This window comes from Epinephelus lanceolatus, chromosome 22 (assembly GCF_041903045.1).
Source record: "Epinephelus lanceolatus isolate andai-2023 chromosome 22, ASM4190304v1, whole genome shotgun sequence".
Lineage (NCBI taxonomy): Eukaryota > Metazoa > Chordata > Actinopteri > Perciformes > Serranidae > Epinephelus > Epinephelus lanceolatus.
In genome coordinates this window covers 10,484,817-10,500,691 of record NC_135755.1, presented here as the reverse complement: position 1 = coordinate 10,500,691, position 15,875 = coordinate 10,484,817, and the positions used below count along the sequence as shown (strand labels likewise).

Below are 15,875 nucleotides of genomic sequence, written 5' to 3'. Positions count from 1 at the left end.
CCTTTAAAGGAACCACCCTAGAGAGTTTTTCTAGATGGACAGTTTCCTCCCATGTTCCTTATTTTCTGAGTTCTCTCTTGGGTGTGTCTGAACATGATAACTACAAATCTACGACACAAAATCAATCAACTTCAAGACAAGACTGAAGAAACAAGCCTCCAAGAAGAGGCTCACCTGTTCCCTTCATGGGAACAGGGCGTTCTTTGTGTAATAAAGAGCACCTGCCTTATTAGACTGCCACATCTGGCGTTTTGAAGCATTGATGATTTTTTGACAAATAACTGAGTGACAGATCATATTTTTTTTTACAAAGTTTGTGTGGTATTCTACTTTAAGCAACGATTTTGACCCAATCAGGCTAATCACAGCACATCCTGGCCGCAGAACTACAAATATATGATTGTACATTCGCATGCGTTTGTTCTTCATTTCCCATGCCTCTGCTGCAAATCCAACAATGACAACCATATGTAGACGAGAAGCCTCAGTGTGCACAGTGGATGCCATATTAGCCCAGCTTCCGTTATGACAAACATTTCCCCAAGATCCTCTTCCCAAAACATTTTTACTTGTGATTGCAAAAGAAGGGGCGGTCTGACGTTTCTTCTTCCAGTTCGCTTCCCCAAAATTGGACGACCGCTCGCAACTTGAAAGAGACTTAGAATAGATGTTTTGTTGAAAGTCGTGGAGGCTGTGGCTTAGTGGCTCTCTGTATGTGGGTGTGTGTGTGTGTGTGTGTGTGTGTGTGTGTGTGTGGAGGCACTCCCCCCCTACATTAGATGACTCACTCAAGGCCATGCATGGCTGTTTCATACACTGCTTTTCTCCGTGTGCAAGGAGCCCTGTTTGCCTCCTCGATTTAGATTTACAACAGGAAGTGATGGTTTGGGGATTTTTCAGTGGGGACCAACGGAATGAGGGACTGCACGAGATTGTAACGAGATATCAGAGGGAAAAAATGGCCTTTTCAAAGAATATTTAAAGGGACACTTCAGCCCTCAAATGACCATTTGTAAATAAAAATACTCATCTCGTGTTACATTAAATTCAGGAGGAAGACTTTTTTGAGAAAGGTCATAGGGGTCCACATTTACCAACAGCAAAACTATATCATAACATCCGTGTAAACAAAACTCATGCAGTATAATCTAAGTCTCATTTATCTAGTCATATGCTCAGTACTTCCCAATCACATGCATTTTTTGCTAAAATGCTAATACTGTTTAAAACTTTTTTTGTCATAAATTCTTATTTTCATACTCAGGAAGTAAAGTTGCATTGAAACTTACTTTTAAAACTGAACTGACAGTGAAACTTATCTGTGCTCTCTTCAAAGTCATACTCCACTGACAAAAACAGTTATTTTATCTCACTGAGCTAACTTAGCTAGCAGCACTGCTCCTTCCACAATTACTGCTAGTAATGCTGTTCCAACCCAACAGCGTTGCTAAGAAACATTGTGACCACCCTCCGGTCTCCTTCCAGCTTGCCTCAGTAAGTAAGCTGCTTAATTTTGAACCGCAACTCCCCTTTAGCATTGTTAACTATGTTCTGTTAGCACCATTAGCAGTGTCAGCATGGTTTGTGGTGCTAACATAGTTAACCATACTAAAAGGGGTTTGCATCTTGAAATGAAGCCGCTTACTCAACGTGGCACCCCAGAGGGGGACCAAGGGGTGGCCATCATGATCAGAGCAGCAACACTGTCCAAGGCTAACGTTCGCTAACCAGTGAAGAATGGAGGTGGGCAGTGGACACCATCTTTCCACACGTTAATGTGACTAGCCGACTGTGTGTCAGCAGAGCCAACAGAAACTAAAAGGCAAGACATTTACAGCACAAAACACCTCTAAATTCATATCGCCTTGAAAGCGGCGCTAAAGCTCAGCAAGTACAAAGAGGGTAACCAGTTAGTAACCGGTTAATAGGTGTCTGGCTGTTGAAAGCAAACTCACATCCCTAGCCTCAATCTGTTGGTTTGTTTGCATTATTGTGTAACTACTCCGGCGAATCCAAACTAACCCCTTAAAACACAGAAGTCACACGACAGCATAAACTAACTGATTGATTGAGGCAGTGGTAGACCAGCAGCTCCTGTGTTGAGTGAGGTAAAATTGCTGTTTTTCTCAATGGAGTTTCACTTTATGTTCATTTCCCTGTCAGAAAGCACTGTCTGTTTGGGAAGTGCTGAGCATACACTGGATAAATGAGACTTGGATTATGCTGCACAAGTTGTGTGACAGTTTATAAGCAGATGAGGCATGCGGGAAAATCAAAGTCTTCTTCATGAGTTCACCGTAACACAGGGTGAGTAACTGACATGCAAATGATCATTTAGGGGGTGAGGTGTTCCTTTAAGGAGAAAAAAACTTTTTTAGGATTGCCTGGGTTAAAAAAAAAATCTAATCACAGCCTTTATTTATTCTAAAATTAAACGTTCTGGCTGGTTGCTCCTTAAGAGTGCAGCATATTCCTCAAAGAGTATCTTTTCCTTTTCAAGAGCCCATTTAACATGTCCTTACGAGAGCACAAGAGTGTTGTTTGTTTTGAGTACAGTGCAGCCTTAAACCTCAGCTGTGCCCTCAACAGCACTTCCACACACAAACACTCTTGATCTCAGGGCCACTCAGGCCGCACACACTCTGAAGACTCTCTAAAGCACTTTTGGAGGACTCCTACAGGGGTGCAGGCTGATCTACCCCTATTGAACGTCACAGACTTTTCTTCATGCTTTACACAAAGCTCGGGTTGATCCTACACGGAGCCGTATGAATTATAGATTGCCCCTGGCTTTCCTCCAGGGGACCTGCGTGGCAGTGTGGTGCTCACCGGAGATGTCTGTACATTTTTTTTCCACTTTGCCTAAAGAGGTTATCAGGCGGTCAGCTTCCGTGCAGCACAGCGGCACCCCTATACGACATAATGGCCCATAGCAGGAGACGAATCTAAAGACTAAAGGCTGATGCACATGAAAGAAAAACACACCTGGAGGTAATAGAGCATCTGCGCCAGGCTTGCTGGTTGAATGAGGGCGATGCGTGCGGAAAAACACTCGCCCAACCTTGGTGCAACCTTGAGTTTGGGTTAAAGAGTTTATACAAGGTGACTGTACGTATTTCAAAGTTTCAGCATAGTGTTTCCCTTTTTAGCAACCTAAAAACATCGTACACTGGCTTATTCACGCACCACTTGTTTACTTCACTTCTGCCGCGACCACACATGAAACTTTCAGCTTATACGTAGGACGGCAACCTGCGCGGCCAACACTGCTGGCCATTCATGCCCACTTATTTGCTGTGCTCAAGCTGCCTCCCTCGAGAACATCAGACTGTATATAAAGGGGCCATAATCTAACCTAATTTTCTCAAACTGGGATTTTAAATATGAGTTATTGCCGTTGAGGCGGCGCCGTGTCTCCCTCGCTTTCTGTCATGCTATAAGAGAGTGTGTGTTTAGGGGCGTAAGGGGGGCGATAATTACCCCCGGGGCTGCCAGATGCCTGCTGGGATATTGACAGCTCCTCGCTGAGTGACAGGCTGATTGTTGTTATGGTTATCACACAAATCCTAAGGAAGTAGGTCTTCCATAGGGGACTTGAGAGTCTGTGGATTGTATCAGCTCCCCCACAGCAAGACCAGGAAAAGGGGGTATTGTTATTGAACCGCCGCACCAGTGAGTGGAATTCTAGTTGACCTAAGATTAAGTTTTAAAATCTACAGGATTAATATTCAGACACTAAAACAAAACCAAACATCCTCCACCTTTTATCTCCAACAACCTTTATTTAAAGGGGCTCATTTTTAGGTTCATGCTTGTGTTTTGAGTTTCTACTAGAGCATGTTTACATGCTTAAGGGGCCGTACGCATGCCGCATTTTTAACTGCCTGGAAAACGCGAGGTCAGGCACAGGGTGCTACTGTTGCACCTTGTCTGTGCCAGCTTATAAGAGTGCAGCAGCAGATTGTGTCTGAGGTTGCTATGCATCCCTAACAAGCACTGTATCATTTGCTGTTTGTGTGTTTGCCTATTGTCTGTGGGACAGATGTACAGCTCTGGCAGCCCTGCACTAAAATGATCTACTTTTTGTCCATATTTATCACAGACTGATATTTACAGATGAAGGGAAATATATATCTGTTAGCTGTGATTGGTTGGACCTCGTCACAAGACATGCGGTACGCACTGTTGCATTCTAAAAGTTGAACTCGCAACATGTTTACAGCCCCTTTAATGGTCAGAAAACACTTTAATGTCCTCATTCTGTCTGTGCTGGAACACTCGTTGTCACCCTCTGTCTCAGACGCTTTGTTTTAGTGCCTCTCTATTAAAGCCACCCTCCTAAAAAAGCCCAGTCTGCTCTGATTGGTCAGCGTTTCCAGGAACGCTGATCTTACTTGAATCTTCGTCAGGCCAAAATTCATCAGGTAAAGGTTTGACCTAAAGAAGATCAAAGCTTGTGTGGCATGGAGTAAGTGTGCAGGCGTTACTTTTTTCCTCATGTACGTTGTCTTTTGATGGCCTTGCACCTTCATGATGAGCGAATAATTATACTCTCTTAACACATTTAAAGAAATCCGTCACAAGCTGATGTCACTGTGTCTGCAAAGTAGATAAGAAACACTGGAAACAGCATTCAGAACAGTCTGCAGCCTGAGTTTTTCCATGCAGGGATTACTTTTACATACGTTTACCTCATTATATGAAACTCTGGCCATGTTTAACATGAACATCTGACATTGTAATAATATGAATATATATGACAGAAAATAAGGAAAACCATAATAGGTCCCCTTTAATGCATTTTTGTGAAAACTGTTCCGTTTCGCAGGAAAAAAACACGAGTTATTGAAATTTATGGCAGGATTCATAATAAAGTCCCTCTTCTTAGTTTGCTAATGCAGCCTGTAAATCAGGGAAAACTACTCTGGCAATGAACCTCCTGGCTCCCACTAGGTTCTGTTTCAAGTTTCTGACCTCACTGCCCTAGCATGCTGTGCTGCGCCATAACACCGCAAAACCCTGCACAGAAACTTCCGAGGGCTAAACCCCATTTTCTCCCCCCTATCTAGCCACTGTGCCCCCCGTACCACCCCCACTGCCATACCAGGTTACCAGATAGGAGACAGCTGTGCGCTTTTTGTCCCAGCGTGAATCTGAGAGAGAAAAGAGATCAAGCCACCCAGCGGTGAAAACAGTTGCTCTAATCTCTTGCTCCCATGTGTGCCCGTTTTCCTCTTTCTCCACTCCTCCACTTCCTATCTTCTCATCCATCTCTACCATCTGTAATCCCCCTCTCTGGGCCCACACTCGGGGACACAATGCCTCCGCAACACCAGCATCTGCCTGAGGTTCACTTCACATGTGGTTTGTTTTAGCCGGAGGAGCACACACAGATGTAAGCGCATGAAATTATCGGTGACGCATCCAAGGTTTGCTGTCCCTCGACAAGACACGTAAAAGAAAAAAAGCCTCCGTGAAAGTAAACTGAGGCGCTCGCAAAATCAGCTCAGATGCCTTCACCAAACTGGCAGCCATCTTGGACTTGAGCCTGGCTCAGAGTCAGTAAGCACCGTGTCTCAGTAATATATCAGGTCGGAACAGGCAACACTGTTAACCAAAAAAGTGAACAATACTGTGCTTTCTAGTGTGGTCCAGCTTCATCTTGGGGGCCTCGACTTCCAAAATAAGGTGTTTTTTTTAAACATAATAACATTTGGTTTTGAGAAACTGCCCAATAAGTTTCGTACAAGTCGTCTTGCACAAGTTTTCCAAAGCGGATAAATTGAATTTTGGAATTAAATCATTCAGGAATTCGTTCTGGTCTTCTGGGCAAGTAGCCTCTCCAAGTTTCTTTTTCACAGAAAGTATTCATATAGAAAGTGCAGAGAATTCAATTAAGGTTTAAACATATAAATTCAGTTTGGAGACATGTACAGTATATATACTTAGCTACGACCTGACCAGTCAAACTTAAAGGAGCACTTCATCACCCAAATGACCATTTACATATCAATTACTCGCCCCAACGATTTTCAGGCCAAGGACCCCTGAGCTGACAGAGACGGCGCAGGGATCCCCTACTATATGTGTGTATAAACATGCATTGTGTATTAAACTGGGCAGATGGAGGTTGTTAGGCAGAGGGCCATATCAGCCTCAGGCTGCAGTCTAGACTTGTATTTGCTTTTCAGGTAGGTGAGGGAGGAAACTCCACTTTCACAAAGGTAAGACGTTGCAAAGGGTAAATGTGGATTTGTGTGAATGTGCATTTCCATAAATATTTTAAGTTTATAAAAGAAAAAAAAATGTCCAAAAATTTATCAGATACTAATTTGCGGTGGCACGGTGATCAGTCCAAAGACATGCAGGTTAACTGGTGACTCTGAACTGTCCGTAGGTGTGAATGTGAGTGTGAATGGCTGTCTGTCTCTATAGCCCCTTTTACACTGCCAGATTTTCGGCAAATGTTGGGCCGTTTTGCAGGCAAGCTGCAAGCATTTAGACACACAGAGCTGGATTGGCGAGTTGATCCAAGGTGCCCAATTTTCCGCTGCGTAGGGGTAAACATATTGGCGGAACATTTTTGGTTTAAAAAGAACGAGGCGGCCTTCCGCCAAAGGAGGGGCTGTTGATGACACCGCCCGTGCGACCCACTGGTAGTGGTCTAACAGGAAACAGCTGATAGCAGGAATGAGCAGCTAGTAGCAAGAGGGAAACACAAACCTGACAGACACTGTAAAGATGAGCAACTGGGGAGACAAGGAATTGCGCGCTCTCCTTGTCCTCGCAAATGAAGAGGCCATTAACCGTCAGGTGACGGGAACGGTGAAGAACGGGCCGACTTAGGAGAGAATTGCCGAAGGACTGACCAGCCGCAGCTTCCCTCCCATGTCACTGTTTACGTCACATGCTGAGCTACACGTTTTGTTACTTGCTCATGCCCCCCATTGCCCCGAAAAAGGCACAGTCTGTATGAACAAAAGTAGGTAGACGCAAATTGGTGTACTCCCTGATTTTGTTTTTATACTGCCAATGCTGAAAGAAGACTGATTGGGCTTTCCTGCAAATTTGCACAATTCCTATCTAAAAAGGGCTGGTGACTCTAAATTGTCCGTAGGTGTGAATGTGAGTGTGAATGGTTGTCTGTCTCTATGTGTCAGCCCTGTGATAGTCTGGTGTCCAGGGTGTACCCTGACTCTCACCCAACGTCAGCTGGGATATGCTCCAGCCCCCTGCGACCCTTAACAGGATAAGCAGTTACAGAAAATGAATGAATGAAACAATGATTTAAATAATTAAAACAATAAATGAGCATAAGTTGTGTGAGAGTTTGTAAACAGATGTTTTGATATAGTTGTTAAACGTGGACCCCTATGATGTCAATTCATCAAGATTTTTTGCCTTTTTTAGATTCTTAAATCACCATAAAGGCATGCGGGGGAAAAAGGTTTTCTTCATTCAACGTAACATGGGAGAGATTAATTGATATACAAGTGATTATTTAGGGGGTGGAGTATTCCTTTAATAATAACTGGGGCCATGGTAATGCAAAAAACAGTTCCACTCTTCATGCTTTAATTTATAACGGATATAAAATCTAGAAACGCTGCATGGAAGCATTTGTGAGAGTGTGTGCATCCAAAAGAAACAAGAAACTCTTCATACTCTGTGTGCATTCCTTTGTGCTACGATGTAGAAAACAAATGTTTTATACCACTCTCACCTCTTTTTACTCGACACAACTCCTGGATGTCATTCCAAAAAGTAAAGCATAAGGTTTCTTTTACATTTTTTATAAGTATGTTGCCATTTTTGAAGGATAAGAACAAAAAACAACTGAAGATAAGTCATTATTTACTGCAAAGATTGGGAAAGGCAGGATTCATGCTATGTCTACGTCCAATCAATGCAGCATCTTGTACTGTATCTCCCAGAGGAAAAGCCCAGCAGCTAATGAGGAAGGTTTTCACTCACTTCTCTTTCTAATGCATTCACTGTAAGGCTGATAAATCCCAACTCGTGAACTTCCTGACCTCGCCTACTACAGCGGTAATGGGCTAGTATCAACCAACAGCAATCAATACGGCCCTGCTATAAAAGGTTACTATGCATTTAAAGCCCCGCGGCTCTATCCTGCACAACATATGGGCGCTCATTGACTAAATGGCCCGTGGCCTTGCTTTGCTGTCGATCAAACCCAAGCACTTAATTGACGGGCTGCCTCAGCGACGGGCCGACCCCGATGCACAATGGGAAGACGGGAAGAGGAGCGCTCAAGGCCATTTCAGACTCACTGAGGCAAGGAGCCGCAGCATCACAAACAAGCCGGAGCTGGCCGGTGCCGAGGTCCTGCTGGCCGGCTTGTCGTGTTAAATGAAATTACAGGGTGTTAACGTGCGCAAACTATTTATGCAGAGGAAATAACCTGTGGCAGCTCACCGCTCCTCAGCCTGGATTAAATGAGCGAGGACAAATCAACAGGAAAAATACTGGTCACTGATCATTTTTAAACTCTAGACTTTGCGGTTTCCCCCTGTGACTTTGTTAGCACACAACCTCTGCTGTGCCACCAGCAGCTGACCCTCGAGACAATAATTACTGCCTAATTAGGGAGATGAGCAGTGCTTAAGCGCAGCTTAACGTTTAATCGGGCAGCTCGGCGAGCCACTGGTGAGATCCAGATCTCATTGGTCAGAGCAGCCAAACGACACTCCCAGATAAACCCACTCCAGGGCCACAGTCTGACAAGAGAGTCTTTACTACACACGGTCGACTCAGAAACACAATTTTCCTCATATCAGTTCAGATTTAAGAGTTTCGGTGTGATTTGCTGAGCTCTGGATATTGGCCGCGGCTCAACCTGACACACTGCCATCGGCTGCATTTGTTTTGTGGTGCTAAAAAGTGTCAAAAACTACATCATGATAATCCACAGACCTAAGTGAAAACAGATTTATAGTGGAGGAAAAAGCTGCTCACATTGAGGTTTGTGGACCAGCATGAATAACCATATCATTATATTTGGAAACAGATGTTGTTTCAAATGTACTTTTTTTATTTGAGAGCTTTGAACAAGGGAAACTGAATTCCACGGAGATTTAGTGTCCTGCGGTGATGTAAACAGATAGACAGTGCTGCTGGTCAGGGCTGCACCTAACGATTAGTGTCATTATCTTTTAATCTAATGATCGTTTCCTCTTTTATCGATTTTCATTTTGTGTATCTCAGCAGGAGATCAGCAGATGGAGTTCGCTCAGAAAAAGCCTGTGTGTGGACTTTGAGCTGAAGTGTTTGGGGCAGAATAAAAGTTTTATGTTTTTGAGTGAGCAGTCCCTTTAAATTAGGACAAACATGACATAATGTCGGGGCTCATTTGAGTCAGAGCAGAACTGCAGCTACTGATTGCTTCTCATTTTTGTTTCATCTAGTTGATTATTTTGGGAAATGGTACAGTAAAATGTCAGGAAATAGTGAATACGGGCCAGTTACTATTTCCCTAAGCACAATGCAGTCTCGTCAAGCTGTTGTGTCTCTTTCAATCAGCAGTACAAAACCCAAAGATGGTAAATTTGCTATCATATAAAACAAAAAAAAAAACAGCAAATATTCTTGATAAATAACACAAACAATTACTGGACCCTATTTTCCCATACACATGTCTAAGTGACAAATAGGAACAACAATTTTTTAAATTGATTCAGTATAAGCCAGACAGCTGCAGCCGTGAAGCAGACTACAATGCAATGTTAATGGGTAATTATGCAGTCTCAATTTACATCCACTAAAAGTGTGTGTTTTTGCCACTGATAGGCTCAGAGTTTTTATCATAAGTGTCTGACAATGTCATGAAAAGAATCCCTACAGAAACAGACCAATATGTTAAAGAGTAAGGTCCTTTTTGTTCAACCAGAAACAGCCCTGAAACGCCATCGCCAAACACACCAGACTCCATTCAAATAAACAGTAATTTAAGTGTGTATAGAGCCAGCATATTTTCACATCTAACTGGGTGAATTAAGGGTTTATTTTCACAAATTCAGAGTTGGTGATTGCTGGAACAGTGGCAAGACAAATCAAGACTGTTTTTGTGAGTTTTATTTTGTTTTCTTCTTTAAATGAAGTGTGTTTTACAAGTCTGATTTCAGGGCTGTTTCTGGTTTAACAAAATAGATCTTAACCTTTAACAAAAAAGGTCTATCTCTGTAGGGATCATTTCCAGAATGTTGTCAGACACTTATAATGACAATCTGAGCCTGTCAGTGACAAAAATAAACACTTCTAATGGGCGTACATTGCACAAATGCCCCAACACTGCAGCCTGAAAATAAGGTCCAGGTTGAAAAATACCAAAGTTAATCATTAAATTATTATCAAAATGGTTGTGGATTACTTTTCTCTCAAATGATAAGTGGATTATTCCAACACTACATCAGAGACAATCCTGTCAGACTTTTCCTTTGCTGCTGCAACACATGCAGTGGGTGTTTCTCCCTCATTCAGTGCCACTGGCTCCAAAGTTTGACTCCGCCATATTGTTTTATTGAGGTCAACAACAATCCCTGAGGTGGTGCCTGAGCTGCGGGACAGTTTTCCTGGCAAACGGCGACTGTGGGCCGCACCTCCGCCCGTTTCGTCGAGGTTAAGCCTTTACACACTCGACTGACTCCTAATAGTTGAGCAAATAGCCGCCCTCAAGCCTGATACTGTACTCGCTGCCCGAAAGGGTCTTACTGGACTCAGCTGAATAAATAACTGGGATCCTAATATCGCCCTGCACGGCAGCTGGCTCGTGTTTGTGTAATTACCGCTGGCTAGAGGGGAGGCTGTGCGATTATTGGACGGTTCCTGGGCTGCTTTAGGTGAGTTTCCCAGGCCCAAAGCACTACAAGGCAGCGTGGACATGCACTGTTTTTGTTATGCCTCCCCTGTATGCATGCTCACCAACGTGCAAGCTGAGGAACTTCTTGCTGTGCACACCCAAAGCAGCACAATTATTCCAAACTTAAACTTTAAATAACTTTAATTCCCCCTCCAGCTGAGGCATGCCACTGGGAACTTCCCCCTGTGCAGTGACTGACAGGGCTTCATATGAGCAGCACAGGTATCAAATTGAGGGAGTGGTCCTCTGGAAAGTATGTGAAACAGACAGTGCAGCATCTCTTGGCTCCGTGCCCCTAAGCTTCGCCCTGTTCACAATCTGCAGGCTGTGAATTCCTCTGTCTCCCCACTGAGGGACAAACACTTTACTGAACTGACAGTAGAGGAGTGACAGTGTGTGTAGACGAGGCAGGGGGGATGGCGGCATCGGAGAGGGGTGCGGAGCTTCAATCAACACACAGACACCGAAGACTTGAAACTGTGTATGAGCTGCACATACCAGAGGAGGGTTATTACAGGCAGGAATCCTGCCAGTGTTCAGTGTGTGTGCATTTCAGCTATTTTCGCACATGCAGGTTTAGGCAGCAATCGGCCATGACCTTACAACTCCCCCTCTTACGAAACTCTCCCTATACAAGCATGGATCATGTGTGTGGCCTCCCTTCTTTTTTTTTTTTTTGTATGAGCAGGACGGACTGCAGCACATACCACAAGAAAATGCCTGCCAACGTGCTGGTTTACACAGCAGCTCGGCCGCAGCCTTTTGTCGCTGTCAGAGTGTGTGATTTACACGAGAAACCCAACACTGGAAGCAACAAAAGAGGGAGACAAGTAGCCGTCAGACAGTGCAGCACACCGGAGCTGTAATTTCAAAGACGACTCATGATGATGCTCGAGCCGGCTGGTTGTCTGGCTTCCATGAAAAGGCCGAGCGTGCTCACCTGCTGAGCTGCAAGGATTTCTGTACATCTAACCTTTACGCACAGAACACTTTCATTAGATTGCTTTCATTTCGGAGCAGTTTTTTTCTGTATAACAGGGTTGTAAAGTCAGTTTCTCACAATTCCCCAGGCTCCAACATCTGTCTATTCACTCTCCCATCTTGCGCAGACTCGTCAAATACTTGGGGAAAGTGGGCTGAGCACACACCAACACACACAGACCTAGTTGTGTTAAAGGGACAGTTCATCCTGACTCAAACACATTTTTCCTCTTACCTGTTGTGCTGTTTATCAACCTTGGTTATTTTGGCAAAGAGCTTCAAAGTGTTGGAGATATCAGATGTAGAAAAGTCTGTCTTATCTCTACTATTATGGAACTAGATCTGGAGCAGTTTCATATTAGGAGCTTTTTTCTTTCTACCGAACTTCACCAGCCAACCATTTCACCGTGCAGAAGGAAGAGTGCATCTACTTCTAGCTGACCTAGTAACACTGACCTAGCTAGCGTTACAGCTCAGCCAAGGAGGACGCCACTAAAGTTTACATGAGCCTCTTGCAATTTTCATACAGACAATACAAAATTAAATTCGAGGACTTTTAAGTACTTTTTCAAGCACATTCTTAAGGACTTTGGTCAAAGCTAATAATTAATTTTCACACATAACTTTTTATTAAACAAATAAATGATGTGATCAATATTTCTCTTTTCAGAGAAGGGTTTCTTATCCTACTTTTTTTTTAGGCATAACTGTATAAAATCTGCAACAAAACATTTGAACTGCACGGTGTTGAGAGCATTCTCGTGCTTCGAAAAGTTCCAATCCACAGACGTTTCAGGGCGACAGCATCAAAGTAACTACAGAAACTCAAAACAACTGAACTCCCGCTCAGCACGTGGCCTGCACACAGGGCAAGACGAGAGGCAGAAACCTCGCCACGCTGGTTGCTATCAGAGAGAATTCTCATCTGGTAACAAAAGGAGTTCACATTATGAAGAAATGAAAATACATATTTCAAATATAACCATCTGAAAGTAGCGCAAGGAAACGACGCCAGCTGGAACTTAAGTTTCACTTGCAGTTCTCGGCAGAGCTACGACATGGGAACACCGCTGAAGAGAGAGGAAGACAAATCATGGTGAAAAGCCAGCTCATCATGTTAAGTCATGTTAAGTTTAGCCATGCCAAAAGGTTTACAAGCACATCATACAAGAGACAAAAAATAGAAGTCTGCAAACTCGACTATGCTCCCATAAATATTTAATTAAATTACTACCGAGATCACACTTTAAGCCACATGGTCTACATCAAACCAGTTTCGCTGTGCTAACATTGGCCTACTGGTTTTGCTTGGGTTTTTAAGGTAGAGCGAAATTAAACTAAACTACGGTGTCAGGCAGGAAGAAAGGAGAGGGAGGACGAGACATTGACACATCTGAATTTTAAAAAAGAACGGCTGAACGATTTAATGAGCAATTTAACTGTGGTGAATCAATGAGCAAAACTTTGGTCAAAATAGAAGACGACATTAAGTGGTTAATTTGAATTTCAAGTTCTTTTCAAGCACTTCTCAAGGTATTCCAGTGCTTCATTTTTTCCCCTCAAAATTCAAGCACTTCAAGGACTTTATGCAAACCCTGCTCTCATCCATGAGTAGATGCACGCCTCCTTCTGAGCAGTGATACAGTTGGTGGGTGTAGCTTGGTAGAAAGAATATAGTTCCTACATGAAACTGCTCACAACGAGGTCTGTGGATTATCTTGTGTAACCAGGTCATGGTTTCTGGAAACACACATTGCTGTTGAGTTTTTCCACTTGTGTTGGCATCTAGTTCCTTTATACTGGGGAGAAGGCAGACATCTCTACAGCTGACATCTCTTACACTTGGCAACTCATGCCAAAACAATCTAGACTGATAAATAGCACTACAGGTAAGAGGAGAAATATGTGTTTTTGGTTATGGGATGAACTGTCCCTTTCAAGCAACAGAAGGAGATTCCCGATACAACATTTAGAAGCTACTAAATCAACCGAATCGGTCTCCACCTTGACACAACTTGCTCTTCTGTTGTTTCAAATTAAAGCAGGAGCATTAGATGTGTCAGCACATATCATTTTCTCTCCTCAGGTGTTTTATGTAACAGAGACAGGAGGTCATGTGCACCTTGAACTCATATCTTTTGCCAAGATTGTGTCATATGTTCCTTGTGGCCTGTCTCTCACAGCAAGGGACTGAACAGGTGATCTGGAGTTGCCCTGCTCACCACTTCTGCTCTGACAGCTGTGTTGACACAAGTTGCAGATAAACGCTGTGAGACAAAAATTATGGGTGGTTTTTTTTTTTTGTAGTTTTATGGAGGAGGGGGACGTTGAAGCCATTTGCAACATTAGATAAATCCAGGAGAAGCTTGATGGGACGGGCTAAGCTGCTTAGTCATTACAAGTCAATCAGGAAATAAATGTTTAATGACTGACCGTCAGGTGTAAATGTCTCTCACAACCTTTGGGACATTTCTGTCCTCTTGTGGGATCAATGCCTGATGTAATATTGCAGTGTCAGCAGAAAAGCAGGGGCAGGCAAAGTAAACAAGAGGGCAGGGTGTGTTTGAGTTGGGAAAGAGACACAAAGCTTGCACACAGCTGAGGCCCACAAGAGAGAAAACCCAAAAAGTCTGGAGGACAACTGGGAGTAAATATCTAGCACTGACACCAGTACGATAAGAACTGCTGGGGAGGATAAGCTCCACTGTGCAGCTTAAAGGCGCATGTTTACACACTCAGGGGCCATTTGTAAACAACTCTGACCTGTTTTAAAAGTGCAAAAAAATGAACACCACCCACTTTCAGATCTTGGAAGAATGCACAAGGCAAATGGGAGTGCACCCTCAACAGACACTCGCTATGTAAACTTGGCTTGGCAAGCTGTAATGGTTTTTAAACAATCCCTGCACATGATCCAAAACACTGGAATGAAACATGTCCCAATCTGCAGTGCGCTCCTGCTGTTCCGCTCTGCAGGCATTGCCACGTTTCTCCTCTCATGCAGAGCCCCGTACAGTGTCGAGTGTATATGTATGCATGCATGTGAGGGGCGTGCATGTGTGTGTGAGGTGCTTTGACTTACTTTTGCACTGCAGGTCCACCATAGCCTGGTACCACTCGTCCTGGTCCGCCTCGTTCTCCGCGGCGATGGCGAAACTCTCGGCCCGGGTGTAGAGCACGATCATGTGCTTGTTCTTGGAGTCGGCCCGCTTGTTGATGTTGAAGCATGTCTCCAGCGCCACCGCTTTCTTCGGGACGGGGGCCTTGCCGCGGAATTTCTTCTCGCTCTCGTAGTACTCCAGGCGGGCCGGGCCGCGCTCCGAGGCGGCGCGGAGCACGAAGTACCGCCGGTGCATGGACTTCTGCTTGCGGAGGTAGCCGCTCTTCCGCACGTCCTCGCAGCTCTGGAGGTCGCCCGCTTGGCTCTCCATGACACCCGACATCTCCTTTATTCCCAAAACAGACAAACTATTTTTTCTTGTATTTGTGCAAGTTTAGAGAAATTCAAACATCCCCCGGCTCCGCTCCCCTCCCTCTCTCCCACATCAACGCAGGCATGTGAGAGGGGAGGCAGGGGTCGGCGTGGGTTGCTGCTCCTCAGCGAGTCCCGGTGCTTGAACCTGAACCGGGGTTTGTTCACGGCTGCAGCTATGTTTAGTTTTCCTCTTCTTTTGGGTTGTTCTGGTCTCCGACGGACGGGCCGGTGCAAGTTTTCCACACGGGCGAGCACATGCGGCGCAGCTCGGCGCGGAGCTCCCCCTACTCTCCACTACTACTACTACTACTGCTGCGAGTGTTTCCAAGCGCTGTCTGAGCGGTTTAATCCCATTTACTGCACATCACACAGCACAGAGCCCGTCCTGCTGCAGCCTGTCTGTCTCTCTCTCAGTCTGTCTGTCTGTCTGTCCACACACCCCTGCTGCCCTGCTCGGCTCCGGTCTTGTTGCTGTAATGAGGAGAGGAGCGGAGCAGCTACCGTGGAGCAGGACTGTCACTCACCGCTGTACGAGTACTC

At 44.5% G+C, this 15,875-nt stretch overlaps 1 protein-coding gene across 1 annotated transcript in view; it reads right to left on the bottom strand.

Moving 5' to 3' along the window:
* LOC117246218 (insulin receptor substrate 1-B) overlaps nucleotides 1-15,875 on the bottom strand; it is an 80,582-nt gene extending 64,707 nt beyond the window's left edge. Inside the window, exon 1 of the mRNA XM_033610024.2 lies at nucleotides 14,943-15,875. Coding sequence (XP_033465915.1) covers nucleotides 14,943-15,303 — 361 coding nt within the window. The 5' untranslated portion in view covers nucleotides 15,304-15,875. The remainder of the gene's footprint in view (nucleotides 1-14,942) is intronic.